The sequence below is a fragment of the Aristolochia californica genome, unplaced genomic scaffold (assembly GCF_029961685.1).
Source record: "Aristolochia californica isolate CCGP_79_NKW_82.1479 unplaced genomic scaffold, dmAriCali1.0.hap1 SCAF_10, whole genome shotgun sequence".
Classification (NCBI taxonomy): Eukaryota; Viridiplantae; Streptophyta; class Magnoliopsida; order Piperales; family Aristolochiaceae; genus Aristolochia; species Aristolochia californica.
The window spans coordinates 33,155,566-33,179,289 of NW_027181771.1; the positions used below are offsets into that span (position 1 = coordinate 33,155,566).

At 40.1% G+C, this 23,724-nt stretch overlaps 6 protein-coding genes across 7 annotated transcripts; 4 read left to right on the top strand and 2 right to left on the bottom strand.

Annotated features, from left to right (window-relative positions):
* Positions 1 to 600: 600 nt before the first annotated feature.
* Positions 601 to 4,612, bottom strand: LOC137942529 (signal peptidase complex subunit 2-like). The gene is made up of 5 exons (XM_068788220.1): positions 4,404 to 4,612; positions 4,132 to 4,283; positions 3,930 to 4,011; positions 989 to 1,131; positions 601 to 867 (listed from the first exon to the last, which is right to left on the bottom strand). Exons 1-5 carry the CDS (start codon positions 4,503 to 4,505, stop codon positions 771 to 773), a joined length of 576 nt encoding a protein of 191 aa, XP_068644321.1. The 5' UTR covers positions 4,506 to 4,612; the 3' UTR covers positions 601 to 770.
* Positions 4,613 to 5,081: 469 nt separating this feature from the next.
* On the top strand, positions 5,082 to 8,153 carry LOC137937092 (uncharacterized). Its single transcript, XM_068782149.1, has 7 exons — positions 5,082 to 5,186; positions 5,394 to 5,763; positions 6,242 to 6,469; positions 6,555 to 6,909; positions 7,004 to 7,131; positions 7,233 to 7,368; positions 7,735 to 8,153. Exons 2-7 carry the CDS (start codon positions 5,420 to 5,422, stop codon positions 7,972 to 7,974), a joined length of 1,431 nt encoding a protein of 476 aa, XP_068638250.1. The 5' UTR covers positions 5,082 to 5,186; positions 5,394 to 5,419; the 3' UTR covers positions 7,975 to 8,153.
* A 1,141-nt stretch (positions 8,154 to 9,294) lies between these two features.
* On the top strand, positions 9,295 to 17,371 carry LOC137937097 (serrate RNA effector molecule-like). 2 transcript variants are annotated; one of them, XM_068782169.1, is made up of 13 exons: positions 9,295 to 9,427; positions 9,518 to 9,924; positions 11,392 to 11,495; positions 12,289 to 12,349; positions 12,724 to 12,798; positions 12,911 to 12,985; positions 13,068 to 13,115; positions 13,226 to 13,294; positions 13,372 to 14,178; positions 14,266 to 14,314; positions 15,044 to 15,345; positions 15,443 to 15,637; positions 16,976 to 17,371. In XM_068782169.1, exons 2-13 carry the CDS (start codon positions 9,530 to 9,532, stop codon positions 17,034 to 17,036), a joined length of 2,241 nt encoding a protein of 746 aa, XP_068638270.1. In that variant the 5' UTR covers positions 9,295 to 9,427; positions 9,518 to 9,529; the 3' UTR covers positions 17,037 to 17,371. The 2 variants fall into 2 exon arrangements, with proteins under 2 accessions (XP_068638270.1, XP_068638262.1); XM_068782161.1 differs by having other exon boundaries at positions 9,295 to 9,924.
* Positions 17,372 to 17,991: 620 nt separating this feature from the next.
* Positions 17,992 to 19,430, top strand: LOC137943129 (transcription factor DUO1-like). Its single transcript, XM_068788823.1, has 3 exons — positions 17,992 to 18,188; positions 18,605 to 18,695; positions 18,903 to 19,430. The coding sequence occupies exons 1-3, from the start codon at positions 17,992 to 17,994 to the stop codon at positions 19,428 to 19,430; spliced, it is 816 nt and encodes a 271-aa protein (XP_068644924.1).
* Positions 19,431 to 19,830: 400 nt separating this feature from the next.
* LOC137943130 (pentatricopeptide repeat-containing protein At2g41080) lies at positions 19,831 to 21,902 on the top strand. Its single transcript, XM_068788824.1, has one exon. The coding sequence runs from the start codon at positions 19,831 to 19,833 to the stop codon at positions 21,802 to 21,804; it is 1,974 nt and encodes a 657-aa protein (XP_068644925.1). The 3' UTR covers positions 21,805 to 21,902.
* Positions 21,903 to 21,988: 86 nt separating this feature from the next.
* Positions 21,989 to 23,623, bottom strand: LOC137942530 (large ribosomal subunit protein uL4c). The gene is made up of 2 exons (XM_068788221.1): positions 22,701 to 23,623; positions 21,989 to 22,286 (listed from the first exon to the last, which is right to left on the bottom strand). Exons 1-2 carry the CDS (start codon positions 23,527 to 23,529, stop codon positions 22,243 to 22,245), a joined length of 873 nt encoding a protein of 290 aa, XP_068644322.1. The 5' UTR covers positions 23,530 to 23,623; the 3' UTR covers positions 21,989 to 22,242.
* Between the last annotated feature and the right edge of the window lie 101 nt (positions 23,624 to 23,724).

Consider the following 23,724-nt stretch of genomic DNA (forward strand, 5'->3'; position numbering starts at 1 on the left):
AAATTGAATAATATAGTTATTATTTTATATGTGTGTTAATTTAAATAAAGTAAAATAACTCTTAACCTTAATTATCGATTAGTGTACTTAAACTAATTTAATTAATCATTTATATAATTCAAATATATTTATATTAAATTTAGAATATTTAATAAAATCATAATATATTATAATTGTTAATAAAATTACTAAAAGTACACCACATCCCCCCCCCCCCCCCCCCCATGCTGGCCTCCTCCGCTGCATGGCCAAGAGGTATGGGATCTTCCCTGTCCTCCGACGTCTTTCTAGGGAAAGTAGCTTCTACTACCTGAAATTCTCACCCTCTACAAACATGTTTTTCAAATAAACATTTTCTAAGGAAATAAATCGTAAACCCTAAACCCTAACCCTCAACCCTAAGTAGTAGGGGATCTTCCCTTTCCTACGATGTCTTTTAGGGAAAGTAGTTTCTACAGTCCTTTACCTGAAATTCTCACCCTTTCATGTTTTTCAAAATAGACATTTTCTAAGGAAATAAACCCTAAACCCTAAATGAATTGTGTTCTTTTTTCATGTGTTGTTTTTTAATTAGAATACAAGATTATAGCTAAATCAGGAAAAAAAAAACAATAAATCTAGTAAAATTATAGCTTCCGTTTGGTAAAGGGCGTCTTCAAGACATATTGCCTACCAGGCCAGAGTAAAGACATGAAAACTCAATCTCAGCTCTTAACTTTTCCGAGTCATTGGGTTAGTGCTGTTTCTAATACATAATCGTCTACCCCAAGTCATTTGTTCTTTCGAGTATCTCCACAGTACTCATCAATTAGTTTGTCCACATCTTTCCAGAACAGGCCCTCCACAAGGACCCCTTCACGAGTAAACCTGCGTCAAGAAAATAAATAAGTAATGAATCATAAAGAAAAATACTTGCTAATTAGTAAGATTGTTCTAAGCACAAAATGAAAGAAGATTCTAGTGGACAGAGAGGTAAAGAAGCGCAAACCATTTGGTGACACTTTTTGAGAGGTGGGCAGGTTTGTTTGCAGAAATAGATTTCGGATCAGCACTAGCCACGGCAAGAGTGTACATATCAGAGAATCTTGGCAGCTTAGAAGTGATCACCAATCCAGTACTGTTGAATGATCCCTGCGAACGCAAAGCCCATTTATAGCAATCCAAGAAATCCAGAAATCTGTGGTCACTGTAAGTGATATTCATGTCCAGAAAACATCACTTATCCAAGACTCTGAGCTTGAGCTCTGAATTGAATTCCTTGGACAAGAACACAATAAAACAAACAATGGTTACTTTCTTTCACGTTGTCAAGAAATTGGCTATTTCACTTGGCATAGCAACTTGTAATTCTCAGTTTCTAATACATTTCATAACATGTCTTACAGTCGCTCAGATTTTCTGCCACAGTCATCTCAGAAAATCTTCCATATATTTCAAGTATCTGGCAAAAGCATATGCAAGCATTAATGTGCTCGTTTTGATGGGTACCAAAGCATTTGTATTGCTTACCGAAATATTAAATAGCCTACAAAGCATGAAGACGTTTGGTAACACCAAAATGCTTTGTCAAGCATTCTGACCACTTTGGTTAGGGAAGTGTCCTTATCAAAGCATAAAGCATAAACATATTACTGAGCACCCAAAATGCTTAATAAACACTTGGGTAAGCAGTCAAAACACTCATACCTGCACAGCATGTGTCAAACACATGAAATGCAATGTGGTACACCTTTAGCATGTCATAGAGGATTTTCTAAAAAGGGCATCTCAAGAAATTCAAAGCCTCTCAGCATAATTGGAGAAAATAAGGAAATACTTCAAACACATCCAGTTGAATGGTATGATCTATCAAATTTAAATAAGCCATACTAATGACCAAAAAGATAATACTTACAGGTGTTGCACACAGGCTGTCATTGATGCCACAAGTTATCAAACAGAAGACAAGAGGAAATTCAGCAAACTTTTAGTCTACATTTGTTATCTAAAGTTCTTACAATATCTTCTTTCCCCACAAGTTTAGCTAAAAAATGCAGTGTTGCTGCTACATAGACTAATGGCATAATGAATTGTGAATGGTTAGAGCTGAAGTACAATTTTTGGGTAGCTTGGGAAACCTCTGTTATGTTCTAAGTTATGTCATTTACTGCTTAGGAAATAGAACTGAGAAAGCAAGTGTTCTTCAAAATCAAAACAGCTATTTCAATATCAAAACAGGTCAATGAACTTCCAGTAATTTCGATCTCATGTGCCCTATTAGAAACCATGCAACAGGGGTAACAAAATGGAAATAAAAAATAATTCAACAAAAGATTAGAAGATGAGGTCTTCCTGAATGTTTACATAATTGTAGCTCTCAAAACATTTGAATTGTTAAAAATAAAAGGAATCTCAAGGATGAAAATGCACATTGTTTTCTTTTTTATATCTCTCAATTGTCTCAGTTCTTGGATATTCCTTCCTTTTTCACCACTGAATGAAACAAAAAAGACAGAGTGGAATAAATTAATCAGGCAAATTTTCTTTTGCTCTAGATAAATAGCCATAGTAAAAAGGTCCTATAATTTCACCCTAGAGACCAGGGATGGGTGTTTCTCTGATAGGTATCGGACTTCACCCTGGCCAATATGTGGCATATTGGCCAATACAGGGAAACTTATCAGCCATTATGGCCAATATGTATCAGATTTCAGGGTATCTGATATTTAGTAGGAAAACAATATGCCCACCCCTGCATGAGACAGAGTAGCTCTTCTGCCAGCCTAAAGCTTTTTCTCTTAAATTCTGTGTCTCTTATATTCCTGATGCAAGTCATCATACCTTCAAAGGAAAACTTTTTAAGTATCTAAAGCTCAACCATTACATCAGTGAAGAAAATACCAATAATTTCACTATTAGCTGAAATCCTGCAATTTCCTTAAACCTATTAAGTTGGATGTGCATGACTTCTAAAAATATAACATCATTTAACAGCCGCACTGCTTAAGTCCATGTGCTTGATGTTTCTAGAATGCCTAGACCCTTCTTCATATATTAGGTATATTTGGCATCCATTTTCTTTCCCACCAATGACTAGAAAGATCTCAAAACAGAGGTAGTTAACGTAGATTATAGTTAACATGGATAATGATGTGGTCATGGAAAACGATATCAAGCACCTTCTGATACGAAATTGGAGGATTAGATAACCAATGGATGACCGACAGAAGCAAACCGGTATATGACATGGTTCAGAATGCCAGATATGCTGTCTTTGCTTCCCATGCAATTTATTATTACTCTTAGGTGTTCCTATTGTGTACAATATATCTTTCAACATTATTAACTATGAACTGGAACTTGCATAACAAAGTTGAAAATTTGAATGAAAACCATCCAAATTGATTGTTTTAAACATGGAAGTTTGGCCAAACTTGTAACAAAATTTTGACTTGTAGCTTTCAATAACAAAAGCCATTACCAGCCGATTCCGTCACCAAATTCCATTCATCAACAATCCATGATATATCAACCAACAACAAATTTCATCTTAAGCAATAGCACAAAACGCAGTAAAACCAAAGTGAAGAATCCAGCAAAATCTCCTAGCAATAAAACTCAGGCCAAGCAAGATATGAACATGGCAAACATATTTTCAACCAGTCAATTCCCATCTGATAATCCGTGAACAGTTGCAAACTTATACCCATCTTTGTCTTTACTAAAACAATTATTACAGAAACAGGTCCTTGATACTCTTGAAGTGAAGTAAAAATAGGGGATGTGGAAATACCAGACAGGGTGTAGCACCAATAACAATTAATAATTTTAGATAATATTAAAGAATACAAAATGACAAGAACAATGGGCCAACGTCTAATATTCTAAGTAAATTCATTAACTAGGATGATTAGAAGCATACCCAAAAATCTCTAAGACAAAGTTCTCACCTCAAGTGGATGAGTGAACAGAATAGCATTCTTCTCCTTCGTGTGGATAATCAATTGCAACAATCCGTTGAGAGCTACATACTTAAGACGAATCAAGGACCAAAGAAATTCTCAAAGACATGTCAACAATGGAGTTTCGCAATATAAAGTAAAAATTCTGAAAACAAGGATAACAAGGCAACTGGTACGATTTGAAGGATATAACACAATGCAACCAATGAGGAACTCTCTGTTTTCAGGGAACTTCTTAGGGTAGAATTGAGCCACGAGAGCAACAATGATAATGATCGTTCCCATGAAGAGTCGGATGTTGCTCATTCTCACGTCTTCCTTGTATCCTCTGCTGGTAACGATCTGTGAAGGTAAAAAGAATTACAACCCCAACTTAGTTTGGCCTAAAATTCTACTCAATAGAATGAAAGAAGGAGACATAAAACAGCTAGGGCTAGTGGAGCCGAGTAGGCAATCATGAACCTCCGTCACCGATTCATCGAGAAGGTGCTTGATGGAATGCGGATCCAAGAGATTGGCCTTCTTGGGGCTGCTTTTGGTGGAGCCGCTGTTGCTTGCTGCCATTTTCTGTGCTGTGGTTGAGCCTCCGGTGGAGTAAAATTTTGTTTCCGTCTTTAACGGGTTTTCGAACCACGCGCACGATCTCGCCCTCCTCACAGTCGGATGAGGGATGTGGTTCGGAGGCGTAACAATACAAATAATTAACTGATATATCGGCTATATCTCAGTTTTGAAACTTCGACGCAATATCGGTCCGTTAATAACGCAGTATCGGCCGCTACCACAGAACAATTATGTAACAGAAAATTATTGACCGTTACAATGAAATGTATAGGCGTATCGGCGTATCGGCCATTAGAAATTGATGTAACTCGGCCGGTTTGTAATTTTCCCGATCAATCGTACTGGATGTAATTTTCCTACGACTTTGTCTATTTTTTCGTTAGAACGGTCAACATGTCTTTTGTAAATGGAAAATCATGAGATTCGGAAAAAAAAAAACCCAAAATTCATCTCAGGAAAGTCCGACTGTTTTACGATTCCATGTCATCGGTGCTTACTTGTCTATCTGTTATTTGTCCAATTTTTTCATCTTGAACGCGTGGCTATCTCTATAAATAGATGAAATACTACGAGCAGATCCTTGTGTTTTCCGCCGACTCCGTCCCGATGATCTAGTAGTTTTAGGTTTCTAGCGGAGGAGACCATTTATTTTTCTTGTCAAATCCTTCCGATCCGCTGGAGGTATTTCTTTGGTTCGAAGAGGAAATTTTAATTTTTTTAGTGTAATTTGTAACCTGGTTGACCAGAAGACGAGGATTTCATGCATTAGAATTGCAGTTTTGTGTTCGTAAAAAGAAAAAAAGATTTCGGGTTTCTTATGATGATTTATTTCCTCTTTCATTTCTCCTTTATTTGTATGATTAATTGTTTGTGTTGATTATTTTGCAGTTTTGACATAGATTTGACTAGAAAATATGGGTGGGGGGTTTAGAGTCCTGCATCTTGTCAGGCCTTTTCTTTCGATCTTGCCTGAGGTACAATCCGCCGATAGGAGGGTTCCCTTCAGAGAGAAGGTTATATACACCGTGATTTCGCTTTTCATCTTCCTGGTCTGCAGTCAACTCCCTCTGTATGGCATTCATTCAACAACAGGAGCAGATCCCTTCTACTGGATGCGTGTTATTCTTGCGTCAAGCCGTGGGACTGTCATGGAACTTGGAATCACCCCTATTGTGACATCTGGGATGGTGATTCAACTGTTGGCAGGTTCTAAGATAATTGAAGTCGACAACAGCGTTCGTGAGGATCGGGCTCTACTGTAAGTTTTTCCCTAGAAAGTAAAAAATATCATTATTATTTTATGTTGATTTTGTTGGAGTAACTGTTTCTATTGGACAACTGGATTTATATTGGTATTGATAGATAATTCTGTAACCTTTGCCTGGTGACGGTTTACTTATTACTGGTTTGCTGGATTGGTATAATCAGAGGCTAAATCATCTTCACAGATATATGGTTTTTTTTGTTTATGATAACACTATGTATGGCAGTTGGTAGTCTGCTGCAGAAGGTGAAAATTTGGCTTTTAGTAAAATTAACCTGATATCCTACTTGCATGCATTTCTGCTAAACTTGCCTGGAATCATTGAATAACCTACCGTTGCTATGTGTATGACAGCATTGATTTGATTCGTGCATATATTAGGCATAATTTGGTGGGTAAAATTTGGTGTACGTATGTTTTAGATTTTTTGTGTAATGGTAGTTGACTTATATTTGTTATTTTGTTTCTCTAGAAATGGTGCTCAGAAGTTACTGGGAATTCTCATTGCTGTGGGTCAGGCTGTTGCATATGTTGTTTCTGGGATGTATGGCAGTGTTAACCAACTTGGTGTTGGGAATGCAATCCTCATAATTGTTCAGCTGTGTTTTGCTGGTTTGATTGTAATATGCTTAGATGAGCTCCTGCAGAAAGGATATGGTCTTGGATCTGGCATTTCTTTGTTTATAGCCACCAATATCTGGTGAGTTACATAGTTCCTTCTTCATACTTTTATTCTAGTTCTTTATAAATCTTAGTTTTTTTCATCATGTTGCTATCTTTCTCAGTGAAAATATCATCTGGAAAGCATTCAGCCCAACCACAATTAACACTGGCCGAGGAGCTGAATTTGAAGGAGCTGTTATTGCTTTGTTCCATCTTCTGATAAGTCGAGCAGATAAAGTCCGTGCTCTACGGGAGGCTTTCTATCGGCAGAATCTACCCAATGTGACGAACTTGCTTGCAACAGTTCTGATATTCCTTGTTGTAATTTACTTTCAAGGATTCCGTGTTGTTTTGCCGGTGAGGTCGAAAAATGCCCGCGGGCAGCAGGGCTCGTATCCTATTAAACTGTTCTACACCTCCAACATGCCAATCATTCTACAGTCAGCACTTGTTTCAAATCTTTATTTTATTTCACAGGTAGCTAAGCTCTTTCTCTTTTTGAAATTAAGACCTGATATCATTTCTTTTTCTTTTTTTATATGAAAGTTGATACTAATTATGTCTATTGCAGTTGTTGTATAGGAGGTTCAGTGGAAACTTCCTTGTGAATTTACTGGGTAAATGGAAAGAATCTGAGTATTCAGGTGGTCAGTATATGCCTGTTGGTGGCCTTGTGTACTACATGACAGCCCCGACTAGGTGATTAAAGCTATTTGTCTACTTAATTCAGTTTACAGCAAATACTTTCTGGTGATGCTGATGCTGATGCTGATGCTGAAGATACAATTTTACTTTTTCAGCTTGGGAGATGTGGCAGCCAATCCATTCCATGCACTCTTTTACATTGTGTTTATGCTTTCTGCCTGTGCACTTTTCTCAAAAACTTGGATTGAAGTGTCTGGATCCTCAGCTAGAGATGTGGCTAAGCAGCTTAAGGTGTACATTTACTTCTGTTCAGTTTCTTCACTCTCTAGTGTTTGCCATTAGTATACATTTTAATTCTCAGTTTCTTCCCTTTCTAGATTTTGACATTACTGCTTTTAGGTTACTAGGGTTTACGCAAGTTCTATTTGCAGCATCCAGCCCTCTTGGTGAAGAGATGTCATCCTGGTTTTACTTATTATGATTAGTAGTTTTTGGTGTCTGATTCTGAGGTCAACATTCAAGTAGGAGATTAAAGATAGGCTTTGTTCTTTTTGTCTTGCTGATTTGTGCGGCCCCCTATCTTTTGATATTTGATAGCATGCAGAGCTTGGCATTTTTATTATCTGGTTGATATGGTATATTTGTGAATTTTTCTAGGAACAACAAATGGTGATGCCTGGTCACAGGGAGTCCAATCTGCAGAAGGAATTGAACCGCTACATTCCCACTGCAGCTGCATTTGGTGGCATGTGTATTGGTGCACTAACTGTTTTGGCAGATTTCATGGGAGCAATTGGGTCAGGGACAGGCATCCTGCTTGCAGTGACGATCATTTATCAGTACTTTGAGACGTTTGAGAAGGAAAAGGCCACTGAACTTGGCTTCTTTGGCCTCTGAAAGAGCAAGTTTTGTTTGTGTGGTGTGTTCATGTAGACATGTAGAGATACGGATGGCGGTGCCAATGAAACTCCCTGGCAGTTTTGGTGAGCAAGCTGATCATTGTGTATGTAAGCAATCCGTATTGTTAACTTAACATATTGTCGCATGGATGAAATTCATAGTTAGTGTCTTTTTTTGTCTGCTTCCCTTCCCGAGGAGAAGTTTGAAGAAGAACGGTAGCTGGCCCAGCACCAAAACTCTTTCAGCTTAGCACATCTAACACAGCACAGCACAGCACAAGAGATCTTCTAGCAGCAGCAGCAGCAGCAGAAGTCGGGACTGGAAGAGAAAAGAAATGAATGTATAAATATGTGCAAGCTGTATTTAAAACACAACCAATCACGATAACATTCAGTCCATTCACGAATCAATTTCAAAATTTAAAATTTTCTCACTAGAACTTGTATGCTTCTGATTCTAAGCAGTCACAACTACGGAAGATTTCAGGCACAGGTTTCATTTTTAAGTGTAATACAAAACGACCCAAGCCGTTGGGATCAAACCCGCGTTTCTGAAGCTCTGGAGTACATGTTTAAGAAAAAAGCTCTGTTTTTCTAATCCTGGTTACGGTTCTTAGAAGCAACCAGCGATTACATACACAGCAGCAATAAAGATAGATAAGCTAAATGCTAGAATGGACTTGATTAATGAATAACTGCTGCGCCGCAGGACAATAATCGAAGAGCGAGTCGTGAGAAAGTGAATGCATTGATTCATGCCGGGCATTATGGTTCGGTGGACCTGTTGACGGCTCCCATTATTTCTCTTGCCCACTCTGCTTACGGATGTCACTGCCACCAGCCACCCACTCTTCATTGCAAGCGCCGAAGATAACCAGCCCCTCGAGCCTGTGAGGTTTTACTTTTTTTCCTTTCTTTCTTTTCTGAAGTGTTTTTCGTTTTCGTTTTTTGGTTTCATGTAACAATGTACTGTGCAGTAAGAATAAATAAAGGAAATTTAATGGATTCTCCCCCTTCGTATGAATGGAAAGTGAAAGACAATTTTTCTCCCTTTTACTAACTAGAGTCTGTGTGGTTTTGACTCATTTTGGCGTCTTTCTCTTTTTTGATCCAATGGATGAAACAATTTTAATTGGAAGGCCATTCAAATTAGTAGATTCGATCCGAACATGTTAATGATGAATTGTAAATAGAGAATTGGAGTTTTGGAAACGTAATTTTTTTACCTTAATTTCGTTTTAGTATAAAAATATATTTAATTTGTTTTAAATACTCTCTGAAACTGTGAGAGATATCGTAATTGCGGTCCAGACTCACATTGTGCCCGCCGTTCCAGTCGAGCTTCCGCCCCATCAGAAGAAAAGAAGACAAAAACCGATTCTTTCTTAATAAACCCTATTCGCTGAACAGATAGTACAGAGTTTTCGACTTGGGTCTCGAACAAAAGCGAGGTAGCAGAGAACCACAGCTCAACTCATTCCTACTCGCACCATCTCCCTTTTCTAATTTCTGAGGCTTCCCATTTGTTCTCGTCTTTCCAGATTGTCTCCTCCATGGCTGAAGTTATGGAGCCCTTGGAATCTATCGATCGCCGTCGCGACAGAAGAGACAAGTCTTCCGGCAGCGACGACCTTCCGCCGCCGCCGCCCCCGCCTCAGGCTGCGCGACGCAGAGATAGGGATTCCAGAGAGAGGCGAGACGATAAAGACGACAAACCACTTAATCGGCGAGGCGACTATCATGAGCGTCGATCTCCGTCCGGTCGAGATAGGGATTATAACCGCCGTCTTAGCCCTACCCCTCCTCCCTACCCTCACCGTGATCGTCGACACTCTCCTCCACGTCGGTCATCGCCTCCTCCTCCGTTTAAGCGACCCCGAAGGGACGATGGGAGTTATGACAACAGGCGTGGAAGCCCTAGAGGAGGTCCTGGGTCGGATGACAGGAGGTGGGTGCTCCTTTTAACGACTCTTTTTTTTAGGTTTCTTACTTAATTGCAACTGTCGTCGAAGTTGTAGCTACGAATTTGGGAATGTCATCCCTTATGAGAGCAGTGGACTTTGTTGTAATGACCTGATGCCAGTGATCCAGGAAAGTCTAGGTGACTGGTGATTGCGGTTTTTTTTTTTTTTTTTGCGCCCTTATAATTCTGAACAGTCGAGTCAAAAGAGATTGGTCTCCTGGTTCGTGTATTATAAGGGCACAGCGTTGTTAGTGTTTTTATTGTCAGTTTGAGCTGCGTAGGTCCAGGTATTTGTGCCTTTGGCTCAATGACCACCATAGAGCGTTTTTTTTTTTAATACGAGGTCTTAGGTTCAAGTTTCAAGGGTGTCCGGGATCTTGGATGATGATGTAGTTCAAATTGATGTTGATTGGAGACCAATTAAGACTTCAGTTCGGTAACTCATGATTGGAACATTGGTATGAGAGATTTATTTGAGGCGTTATATCTGCTCGTTTAGGGCCATATAATCTTGGTGATGCTTGGGAATTTGTTTGTGAGACACTGGAGGTGCTTTCATGTCTGACCTAAATGCTGTTTAGCCTCTGATACATTTAGATTGGCTACTTGTAGAATTTTCGTAATTTTACTTGGAGCCTCCAGGTAAAACTGTGTTGGAAGTAGATCATGAATTATTGGTGCTGGAACAAGTTTCTGTTGCTACTCTCTGTGATATCAATATTTGGAAAATAGAAGAACTATATACATTTATTTTAATTTGAGGATCCATATTTAGTTCTTGCAGCTCAGCTATTGTTTCTGGAATCGAACCATGAGTGACTAGGTCTTTCTACAGATGTAAGGATATTATTGTATTTGGTAATTTCAATTGAATCGACTGTCAGACTTTGATAAACTGGTGCATGCTGATCAGCATACGACCTCTTCCTATTAGCATTCTGAGTTTCTGAGTTTGGTCTCTCTTTGTTCCTTCTATAACTTTCAAGTTTGCCAGCAAAACTTGTACTTTTAAATTTTATCCTACTTCCCAAGACTATACATCAAGTCTGTCTGTTGGCAGGACTCAAGCCTAGAACCTTTTGGACCCGCATTGCCTCTTAAGCTGCATTTATTTTGAATTTAAAAAATGTAGACTTATCTTGGGTAAATTTTACATCATCGTAAATCTAGGTGTCAGCATCAGCTTTTTCTTCTTGTTTGCTGTCTCTAATGATACTCACTCACATCCTGTTTCCGCTGCGTTATGATTGTGCCAATGGTTTGTCAGGTTATTGGCTCAGTGTCATGATTCGTTGCTTCCATTGTGATACGCTGTTGTGCCTTATCAGCTACAAGTTTTTTGAATGTCTTTAGTTCGTTTTTGCCTTTTAGTATTTATGGTATCAAGTGATGAACTTTTGGCCCTTTTGGAAGATCTGTTTGGTTAACTTGTTTCTTAAATGTATATAATAGGTTTGGTTATGACTATGGTGGTGGATATGATCGTGGTATTGTGGGAGGCCGGCTAGGTTATGCTGATGATAGGCCACATGGTCGGTATATGAATCGTCTATCAGGTGGTTATTCTATTCTATTTTATTTTTTGAAATGCTAATAGCTTTTATTCATGGGAGACTATGAAGCCTTTTAAAACAAGTGAAAGACTATCGAAATAATGAAGCATGATGCCAGGGGAATTTTATCCTTAGATTACATAGGGAGGGAGCTTCCTATAACAAAATATTCTCAAGATACCCCTTTTTAGCTATTGAAGGTTCAACAGGCTATTACCCGAGTGAGATACATGCCTCCAATCAACCCTTCATGAGGTAGAGAGGTTCAAAACTTCATATCCAGGGAGGAGCTGCTTTCAAGGCATCTGACTGATTACCTTTGCTGAATTCCTTCTATGATTAGGAGGCCTGAGGTTATGCTTCTATCGAATTACAAACTTCAAGAGGCTCTGAGAACTATAGGAGGGACCGTGATCTTTGATACCTCCACATAAACCTGCAGTCCCTGTGTTCCTGATAGAGGAACCATCAAAGTTCAGTTTTAACCATCCTTGGTGAAGTGGTTGCCATTCAAGTGGTTATCAAGTTCGGTTTTGGTTGTGTTGTTGTTAATCAACTTATTTTCTATAGGGTTTCTTTCTGCATATTAAGATGTCAAGTTTCATGTAATGCAATGACTTTCTTCACTATAAGCCAGAGTAAAATCTTTGACAAGTTAATTAACTTGACCTGCCCTTCTCATGAAAGTTTTAACTTCACTTGGTTCAAATGGACGTTATGGTTATCTATGGCTATTACATGCACAATCATTAGTTTTTTATGTTAGATAAACGCTAAATATGTTGCATGTTTTCAGATTGGTCTGACTCCATGCGTAGTGGTTTTGCTGATGGTCCAAGCATGGGTGCACCACAGAGGTTTGCATTACTGTCTTCTTGAATTGGATCTTTTCCCCTTTTTTCAGTTTTACTGCATAAGTGTCCCGCTACCATCATGTTGTGTTTTTGCAGTTCTATTCTTATATACGTGTCTCCTTTTTGTGTCTTTTAACATTTCAAAGTGATATTTTTATAGAATACCAATGAAAAATCAGATAGTTGTTGCAGTCTTAAGTTTAAGCTCAAAGATTGCAGACAATTTGTTCTAGTGTAGTTGTGTTGAATCATGCTATTTAACTATAGCATAGATGATTGATTTGAGCACACTGCTACTGTTAAAAGCTCCAACAGTCCCATGGGTGTTTCACCTTACATTGATAGAGCAACATGACAGAAATACAAACTTTTCCCAGGGAAGGCTTGATGTCTTATAAACAATTCATTCAAGAGCTTGAAGACGATATATTACCAGCTGAAGCTGAACGGAGGTACAGAATGAAAAAAATACAGTTGATTTGCTACAGTACTAAGCACTTTGATGAGTTTTTGGTTGTCCATTTACTTATTTAGAACTTTAATTTGCGGGCCATCCTATCATAGGTATGAAGAATACAGGTCCGAGTATATTTCAACCCAGAAGCGTGCTTATTTTGATGCTCACAAGGAAGAAGAATGGTACCGACTATTTTGTGGTGCATCTACCATTTTTGTTATTTATTTATTTTATTTGGTAGTTGAATTATTCTCCCTGCTGCAGGTTGAAAGACAAGTATCATCCTACAAATTTAGTTACAGTTATAGAAAGGTGAGCTGAACTTGTTTTATCTAAAGTGTTGACCAAAATAATAGCTAAACTTTTATTTGTCTACCATGACTTTCTTGTAGTTTGTAAATGAGCATTTTTTATTTGTCCAGGAGGAATGAACATGCTCATGCCGTCGGAAAGGATTTCTTGCTAGATTTACAAAGTGGAACATTGGACATGTAAGATTTTTTTCTAGCTGGTCTTGAATTCAGATGTCCTGTTATCTGCTTAACTGCCTTTATATTCTGAATTGCAGTGGCCCGGGTGTCACTGCTTCGTCATCAGTTAAATCGGGACAGGGCAGTGACCCAAACTCTGAGGATGAAACTGATACTGGTGGCAAAAGAAGAAGGCATGGCAGAGGACCTGCAAAAGAAAATGATCTACTTGCAACTGCACCCAAGGCTCATCCACTCAGCTCTGAACCTAGACGCATCCAAGAGGATATCGAGCAAGCTCAAGCACTTGTGCTTAAACTTGACAAAGAGAAGGGTATCGAGGATAATATTCTTGCTAGCATGGATCAAGATAAACCAGAAGGGGAGAAATCTCACACGGGATCCATGGCACCCATCATAATAATAAGAGGTTTAACCTCTGTCAAAGGCCTCGAGGGTGTTGAGTTGTTGGACACACTCATTACTTACCTGTGGCGCATCCATGGTTTGGATTATTATGGCATGTCTGAGACAAGTGAACCTAAGGGCCTTCGGCATGTGAGGGCTGAGAGTAAAAGCTATGATGAAACAATCACTGGTGGGGCTGAATGGGAAAAGAAACTTGATTCATTTTGGCAGGCAAGGTTGCAAGGTCAGGATCCCTTGGAGAAAATGACTGCCAAAGAGAAAATTGATGCAGCTGCTGTGGAGGCATTGGATCCTCATGTTAGGAAAATAAGGGATGAAAAGTATGGGTGGAAGTATGGTTGTGGAGCCAAGGGCTGCACAAAACTCTTCCATGCTGCTGAGTTTGTGCATAAACATCTGAGACTCAAGCATCAAGATCTTGTCTTGGAGCTCACCTCTAAAGTGCGAGAGGACCTCTATTTCAAGAACTATATGAAGTATGTTTAAGATTGCTGTATCTCTTTCAGTTGTGAATATTGTGGACTTGTTGAAAGTTTGATAAGCTAAGCTTGTTGTCGTTGCAGTGATGCAGATGCACCTGGTGGGACTCCTGTTATGCAGCAATCTGTTTCGGTATGATTCAGTAATTTCATAATATACTTTTTAAGATATGATGATTGCATTAAAGTAATGGTTGTCATCAGGACCTTGTCTCAATTAATTCTGGGCTTGGGATTATTGGGATATTATAGATATGTAGCCAAGTGTTATTTACAGTTTAGATGGCTATATTCGAATTATGAATCGTATTTGTTTTCCAAAAAAAAGAAAAAAAAAGAATTGTGAATCATATTTTGAGATTTGCCTCTCACTGCTAGCTTGGTGTCATTTCTTAGCGTCTGATGTCACTTCCTGTTTCGTTTTGGGTTTTATGTCTTCTATGCCATTTAATTAAAACAAAAAACAAAAAAAAAGTTTCTTAGTCGATTTTGGCTTTCTATTTATTTTGATCATCTCAAAAGAACTCTTCTTTGTATGCATCTTCAAATGGAAATAATTTTTTTTGTTTTTCTTCCAGGTTTCTTTCATATGGCAAAGTCAATTTTTACTTTCTATTTATTTTGACCATCTCAAAAGAACTCTTCTTTGTATGCATCTTCAAATGGAAATATATATATATATATATATATATATATATATATATATATATATTTTATTTTGTTGCTCTTCCAGATTTCTTTCATATGGCAGAAGTCTACTTGCTGCTGATAGAATTTTATTTCTTTGATCTTAGACTGCTAACGAACTCTTGTCAGGAGTATGCTTTGACTATATTTATTTATTGTTGCATCTTTGCCGTAGAAGGACAAGTTGCAGCGCCGCAGAGGTGTTCGTGATGGCCGTTTAAGAGATGATAGAGGCCGCAGGGAACAACATGACAGGGTTGATAGAATTAATGATGATGAAAGGTATGAACGGAATGATAATTCGCCATCACGTGACTTTCAGACCAACGCCACCTCTGGTGGAGGCCCGGAAGGGGGGAATCCTGATGATCCAATGTATGATTCATATGGTGGACAAGGCAGCATGCGTGGTGCTCCTCCTTTCCCCTCAGATATACCCCCTCCTCCACCAGTGTTGATGCCTGTGCCTGGTGCTGGGTAGGTCTTATTTTTTGTTTAATTTGATTTGTTTGGACCTTTCTTACATTGAGCCAGTTGTTTTTTTCTAATTTTGTTTGTTTGCTGAAACTTGCAGTCCTTTGGGACCTTTTGTACCTGCTCCACCAGAAGTTGCTATGCGCATGCTTAGGGAACAAGGAGGTCCGTCCCCTTACGACAGCAATGGTGGACCTCGTGGTCGGAAAGGAGGACGATCTGGCCCAGTTGGTGGCCCTGCACCAATTCTTGCTGTTAATCCTGCTTTTCGACAAGATCCTCGACGTATTAGGAGGTACATTTGTGTATTTTCTATAGTGAATTTTTTCCTATGGATTTTGTATAGTGAATGACCACGTCTTTCATAATTTTTTTCCAGTTTATAATAGAAACAAAAAAGATATCTTAGTTCTTGTTTCCAAATACTGAACTTATATGCTTGACACCTGCAAATGTATTACTCTGCTTATGAAAATATGGTATATTTCCATTTTAAAAGAAATGGTATATTTTTTTGAACATCTGGCCTGAATAGGTGATCATGATATACTACTTTCCTAGAACCCAACTCAAGCAAGCTGAGACCTAGAAAAATTGAATGGAGGGCCTAATCCGGACTAGTAAAAGGACTGAGTGCCTTTTGCTCAATTTTCTATCTTCCAGTAGATTCTACTCCGAACAAAGATGTTTTTGGTGAACTGATTATTCAGTTTTGCAAGTCATGTGTAATATATCATCTGGTGGATCTTTTCATATAGGTATGATATAGATATATATCATTTGGTGAAAAAAGCAGAAGGCAACTTGGGAGTTGTCATATGTGGATAAAAGGGTGTTCTGGCCCACTTTGGAGGTTTCTCTATGTATTTGAAGAGATCTAGTCTTTAATTTCTTCTCTTGCTGGCACTCTCTGCTTCTCTTGGGCTAAGAAGGGTTTTTTTTTTTTTACCTTTTTCTAGTGATTGGCAATTCTTTCCCCCTTTGAGGGATGCATCCTCTTTCAGTCTCATTGTAATTGTTTTTTATAGCAACAAATCCAATGAAATTTTCACAAAAAAGGGTAGGAGGCCCTTGATCTAAACTCTCATAGGTAGCGAATGTGGGTGATAGTTAAAGTCATTATATGTTTCACTATTAGCTTGTTGATATTTCTTGATTGGATGATTGTAATTTGTGAGGGGGGGGGAGTATTTTCTTGTCGGTGCATAATTAGTCGTTTTCTTGTGGTCTCATGATATATTGATTATAGGTGGACATTTCTAATCTGTTTATAAAGACCAGTATAAAATTCTCTCTCATGGTGTGAGGATGACGAACACTGGTGGGGGTGTGGAATTGGTTTTGGTGAACATAAATAAGAGGACCTGGTTCACTGAAAAGCATTTTTCAGATCTTGAAATGTTCTCCTTGTTTCTCTCACTTTTGTGGAAAGAGTTTAATTTCTTTATCTGAAGATCATCTGTCGTCCTGTCTTAGCTTTTTGTACTGCAGGTTCTCTCGTTTTGATCACAGTCATCTGCTATTCGGCTTTTCCCCATGTTTTTTCTGTATTTATAGAACACGATTGAGTTTTGTTTTTACCTGTTCAAATTTTAGAAACATATTTGATCAATGTGTTTTTTGTTGTGTGCAGCTATCAAGACCTTGATGCACCAGAAGATGAAGTCACGGTTATAGATTACAGAAGTTTGTAGGCATTCGATGGCTGAGATTTAATTCCCCCATATCAAGAACGGACTGTAACCAATTATGTATTTGGAGAGTGGAAGGTCATGGATTGGTTGTCGGTGCTGTCGCAGGAGAGTTCTAATCTGTTTTTGTACCATAGCAATTAGTCAAGTATGAACCCTCAGGTGGTAGGTCTTAGCAGTCCAAAATTGCTAGTCAGTAGGTCTTGATCTCAAACTACTCTTCTTGTGCCTGAGGGCGTGTTAATAAACTGCTAAGTGCCTTCATTATTTTGGAGATGAGTAAAATGCCCCTGCAACGGCTGCTTCCACAGAAAGAGTGGCCGCTTGGAATTCTTTTCTTCCGTGTGTTGTGTACATTGATGTAGCTTTGACCTATTTATGAAACTTAAAAAGTAAAGACACGAAATACGTCTATGTGGATCCCATGGATTGGCTGAGAAGAGCTCACAACTTGAGACAGGCAAAGCTCAGAGTAATCTTGCAATGGTGATTGGTGGTTTACTATTATCTAAAGAGGGCAGGAAACTTGTGCGAGCTCTTGAGTTACAGCTTTACTAGACCGTAATGGGTGTAAATCCAATCCATTCATCGATTGTAATAGAAGCATTAAGGAGTTGGGTTTTAGGAAAAATCAACTCAAACGCCCCCTGCTCGTAATTTGCTGCCTTCAAATTACAGCGATGTTGAAGAAGGAAGATAAAAATCTCGATAACATGCGAGAGCTTACTTTTACCCATCAAACAAGACCAATTTTTGTGTGTTAACATGTTAATTCCTCCAACGGGTAGGGACACTTCCGTAACTCCCAGTGTTTTTGAATGGGGAGAGAAAGAGGGGGAGAGTGGGGGATTAGTGGAGGCAGCCCATAATTAACCGTTTTAACCGTCTCGTTCAATCCAATTGGAAAGATACAGAGAAAACAAATTCCATCGAGCATGTTGTAGTCTGAAAAACTGCCATGGATACACGCAGGGACGAGAGTGTTCCAATGAGGAAAGGGCCTTGGATGGCAGAAGAAGATGAGATACTTACAGATTACGTTAAGAAACATGGACCCCGAGACTGGAGTTCAATTAGAGCCAAGGGCCTGTTGCCCAGAACAGGCAAATCCTGTCGCCTGAGATGGGTCAATAAGCTCAAACCCGACTTGAAGACGTAAGCATTTCTTCTTCTTCTTCTTCTTCCATATTGCTTCTGCTTGATTTACTTCAATACGGACTTGGTGATTCTGTTTACTTTACGCTATAAAACTTAATGATTCAACTGGCAATGACCATTCTGGGTGGTTCCCTCTCTTTCTGTTTGTTACTTGGTACTTGATTAATAGAAAAAGAGGATTGCTACATTAAGTTTCTGCTCATTATTCTTTTGATCAAGTAATGATGAATCTCATGTTGGTTTCGATCTTAAAAAAAAAAAAAATGGTACACAAGAAGTGGGTGCAAATTTTCAGTAGAGGAGGAAAGAATCGTCATTGATTTGCAAGCGCAATTTGGCAACAAGTGGGCGAGAATAGCGACCTACTTGCCAGGAAGAACGGACAATGATGTGAAGAATTTCTGGAGTACCAGGCAGAAAAGGTTGGCTAGGACAATGCAGATGCCGAAATCACAGAAAACTAATGGAAAACTTCCAGTTTTTCGAGAGGCAGACGACTTTAAGGTAAGGACGGTTCTTTGGCCAAGCAATTTACTCAAGAAGCCAAATGGTTTTCTTCTCCGTGTCCAGAAACGGAATTTCTGTTAGTTATATTATGAATTTTTATACGCGGATCAGTATATTAATGTATGAAATTAACTCATGGAGTTCATCTTTACTCATTGGAGGCAACTACCATGAATGGTTGTTCATATCTCTATCTGTATCCAGGTTCCAAGACCCAGTACTGTGCCGTTTAACCAAGAAAACTCGATGGGGCAATCAAGCCAGCCGTCCTGTACAGAGAACTCAGAAGACATGAAAATGGTGGATTTACCAGATTTAATAAGCCCAAACCCGCTCCATATGCACACCGATTGCCCATCTCTTGAAATAACTCCCATTGATCAGAACCCATATCTGGAACATCCATTACCGCTACCACCTCCACAACTACAGTTCCCGTTTCCTCAACTCCCGGAACCACCACCACTGGGAATCCCACTTCCGCCAGAAGGCCAAGACCTCTGTCAAGGGTTTGTGGATCCCATATTCTCGGACGTGTTTGGATGCCATAATCCTGGCTCTGAGAACGACCTCAGATTTCCGTCAGGATTCCCGGCGCTTGAACTTGATACAGGTCAAAATGGAGTTAAATTGGAAGAAAAGAATCCTTCCACCCCTGATAGCTTCTTTGACGATTTTCCAACTGACATGTTCGACTACCTCGAATCGCTTCCAAGCTCATCGGATTGGTAAATTGTGTCAAATAAATGTAAACTGTATGTTTAAAGCTACGGTTCATTCTCCGAAGACTGCTAATTATGGTTATTATGATGAATACGATGCGACATTATCATTTTCAGACATCGAAATAGAAGCATATAACTCTTCTATTTTCGATAAAAATTAACACTGGGCAACCATGTTCGGCAAATTTCGTGTCCCTAGTACAGACCCAAAAATCTCCATGATTGAAGCTCGCTGACCCAAAAGTCACCCGCATGGACGACATTGCTTGGTTTGAGAGACCTCGACGGACAATCAATGGCGACATTTTAGTCTGGCTCAATTAGGGTATTTTGGTAATTCTATAACGATATTATTGGCCACGCCGACGCGAGGTAGACGATTAGTACCCTCCGCACTCGACCTTTGTATGGCCAAGCCTTTCGCAACACAGCTCCGCGTCGGTTCTTACTGCACTGCCCCAGGGAACCATTTCAAGCCTACACAAGCTTTCATCAAGCTCTGCTCGAAAGGAAGCCTCAAAGAAGCTTTTGAAAATTACGCGCCCGCAATCTGGTCAGACCCATCACTTTTTGCCCACCTGTTGCAAGGATGCGTACCCAAACAATCCATTTGGACAGGCAAACAACTTCATTCTCTGATTGTCACTTCGGGCGCTTCTCTGGACAAGTTTGTGTCCAACCATCTTCTCAACCTGTATGCGAAATGTGGGGAGTTAAAGACTGCGACCACGTTATTCAACTCCATGCCAAGGAAGAACGTCATGTCCTCTAACATCTTGATCGGCGGGTTTATTCAGAATGGCGACTTGGAAACAGCCCGTAGGCTGTTCGAAGATATGCCTGAGAGGAATGTCGCGACATGGAATGCAATGGTCACGGGCTTTGTGCATTATGGCTTTAACGAAGAGGGGTTGGATTTTTTCTCTCAGACGCATAGGTTGGCATTGCTGCCCGATGAGTTTACGCTGGGTAGTGTGTTGAGGGGCTGCGCAGGCTTAAAAACTACTAAATCAGGTGCGCAGGTTCATGGATACGTGATCAAGTCCGGGCTGCATACGGATTTGTGCGTTGGGAGCTCTTTAGCTCACATGTACATGAAATGTGGGTCTGTTCGGGATGGAGAAAAGGTATTTGAAGGGATGCCTCTACATAATGTTGTGGCCTGCAATACCATCATTGCAGGGCGAGCCCAGAATGGCTATTCTGAGGGAGCTCTGGATCAGTTTAATCTGATGAGGATGGCCGGGTTTAGGCCGGATCAGATTACATTTGTAAGTGTTATTAGTTCTTGTTCTGAACTAGCAACACTTGGACAAGGCCAGCAGGTTCACGCTCAAGCTATACACGCTGGTGTTGATTCTGTAGTTTCTGTGCAAACTTCACTGGTCAATATGTACTCAAAATGTGGATGTCTGGAGGATTCAATGAAAGTCTTCTCGGAGTCCCAAGATCTGGATATTGTTTTATGGAGTGCCACGATTGGGGCTTATGGCTTTCATGGGCGTGGGCAGGAGGCAGTTAGGTTGTTCGGATTGATGGAGAGAGAAGGGATGGAACCAAATGATGTTACATTCTTAGGTTTGCTCTACGCTTGTAGTCACAGTGGATTGAAGGAAGAAGGAACCCGATTTTTTAGGTTGATGACAGAAAAGTACGACGTGACACCCAGACTAGAGCATTATACTTGTCTTGTGGATCTTCTCGGGAGATCAGGTTGCCTAGATGAAGCAGAACAGCTGATTAGATCAATGCCGGTGAAGCCTGATGGGGTTATATGGAAGACCTTGCTCTCTGCTTGTAAGATTCACAGAAATGCAGAAATAGCAAAAAGAGTAACTGGAGAAGTCCTTAAACTTGATCCTCGAGACTCGGCTCCGTATGTGCTGTTGTCTAATATTAATGCTTTGGCAGAGAGATGGGTGGATGTTTCTGACGTGAGAGAAGCCATGAGAGATAGAAATGTGAAGAAGGAGCCCGGGATTAGCTGGTTGGAGGTGAAGAACCAAGTCTACCAGTTCTGCATGGGTGATCGATCTCATCCAAAATGGGAGGAGATCAACAGATACCTAGAAGAACTTGTGGCTGAGATGAAGGGGCATGGGTACGTGCCTGATATGACCTCTGTATTGCATGATATGGAAGAAGAAGAGAAAGAGCAGACCCTGGTTCATCACAGTGAGAAGTTGGCAATTGCATTTGGTCTCATGACTACTCCATCAGGAGCTCCCATCAGGGTTATGAAAAATTTGCGTGTCTGCAATGATTGTCATGTTGCAATCAAGGTCATTTCAAAAATCAGTTTGAGAGAAATCATTCTCAGAGATGCTAGTCGGTTTCATCATTTCAAGGACGGCCAGTGTTCTTGTGGAGACTATTGGTGATTAGTGTAAGTTATTTAACATAATCTTTTGCAAGAGCTGTTCTATTTTTCCCCCTTTCTTTCTCAAGTAATAAGAACATTACTCCATTTTCAAGAAAAGAAAAAGATGATGTTATGAAGAGAAGTATGGGATTGTTGAACTCAGTTGCCAAAATCCTTTTGCTGAATGATTTGCATTTTTTTTTTTTCATCAAATTGAGAAGAGCACAAACAAGTGATTTTACATGAAAGAATTGCTACATTTTATAGGATGTCATGAGTTTCATGATAGAGCAAATTGCAAATAGGAAGTACAAAATTGTAGTGATGAGAAAAACAAACGCAGGCAAAGTTACTACTAGCTGTTAACATCGGCAACAATGAAAACATACAGTAACTGAATGTGATCTTTCGCCTGGGCATTATGCAATGACTGATCTTCAGCAAACTATTTGCTCCATCATTCTGCATCTGAACTCCCATTTTCCGATTCTTCTACATTTCCTGTCCAAGAAAGAATCACAACCCATCAAATGCAGGCAACTAACGAGAATTTAGGAAAGCTTCCAACGAAACTCAACCAGCTAGGACACAAGACTGCGAGAGGGAAAGTGAAACTAAGAAGACAATGGGAGATTCCCAGCTTTTTAGCACAGCTTATGCAAGTCAATAAAACCAGGAGAGCAAATACAAACAAAAATCGATCAGAAAGAAGGATCTACCAGCTGAAAAAAATCAATCAGTAGGTTGTAACAACGAAGAAGGAAAAAAGTGGTCAAACGAAAAATCTATTTTTTCCTCTTCAAAAAACAACTCCATTCTGAGGCTGGTCGTGGTCCAGTCCAAACCAGAATCAAGAAGCAAGCTACAGTTCCTCTCGTAGATAGAGGAAACGTACAAATAGAAGTGATTACTAACCTTCGGATTCCTCTTCCTCTTCTTCTCCTTCAATATTTACTGCATACATTCTATTTAAGTACTCTACAGCCGATCTTGTGAATACCAGCTTGTCTGCATTCAGCACATCAAACAAATTCAGAGTCCTGGGTGTTAGCATCTTCAGAGTCCGGATATTTCTACTCGACAGAATCAAATTTTCCGACACTTCGTCATCTCCACCAAAGAGGAACGTTGCCTTATCCTTCGGGTCCAAGCCCCACCTCTTCATCGCCGCAATGAACTCCTTCGTCTTCGGCTTCTCAAATTGCCCCACGAACTCGTCCACAATTACCGCATTCACAGCGGCACTCAAAATTGCAGTGGAGAGCGCCAGCTTCTTCTCCTTGCGGTTAATTTTGATGGACCAATCTTTGGGCTTGGGGCCGAAGATGACACCTCCGCCAGGCCTGAGAGGCGTCCGTTGGGACCCGCGACGGGCATGACCGGTTTCCTTCTGTTGGTAAGGCTTCTTGCCTCCGCCCCGCACCTCACCACGCGTGAGCGTTGAAGCGGTTCCCCTCCTGCTGTTCTGCTGGTCGGTTACGATACCGCGGTGGACGACGGAGCGAGCAGTATCCGGCGGGGCGGACTTGAGGTCGAGGAAAGTCTCGCCGACTTTCTCTCCTGTAAAAGAGAGGACGGGGATCGGTGGAGAGAGCTGGGAGCGGATTGGGTTCAGTGATAGGGCTTCCCCGTTACCCCTGCACTTCAGGGCTAGACAGAATTTGGGGTTTTTTGTGGAAGACGAGAAGAAAATGGAAGAGGAAAAGAAGGAGATCGACTGAGAGGCCACAGACATCGTCGCCATCTTCTCTGGCAGCTCTACTCTCTTTCTTTCGAGTTTCCGAAAGAGGCGAGGGACTGTGTCACGTTATCCGAAGGTAGAAGATGAGAGAAAAAGCAGGGTCAAGATTTTCGCATCCGCTGAATGTAAATGTCATCTTGGTCGTCCGCTTGGTTGGACCAAATGTTTACAGACTCGGTTTTGGAATTCGATCGGAGA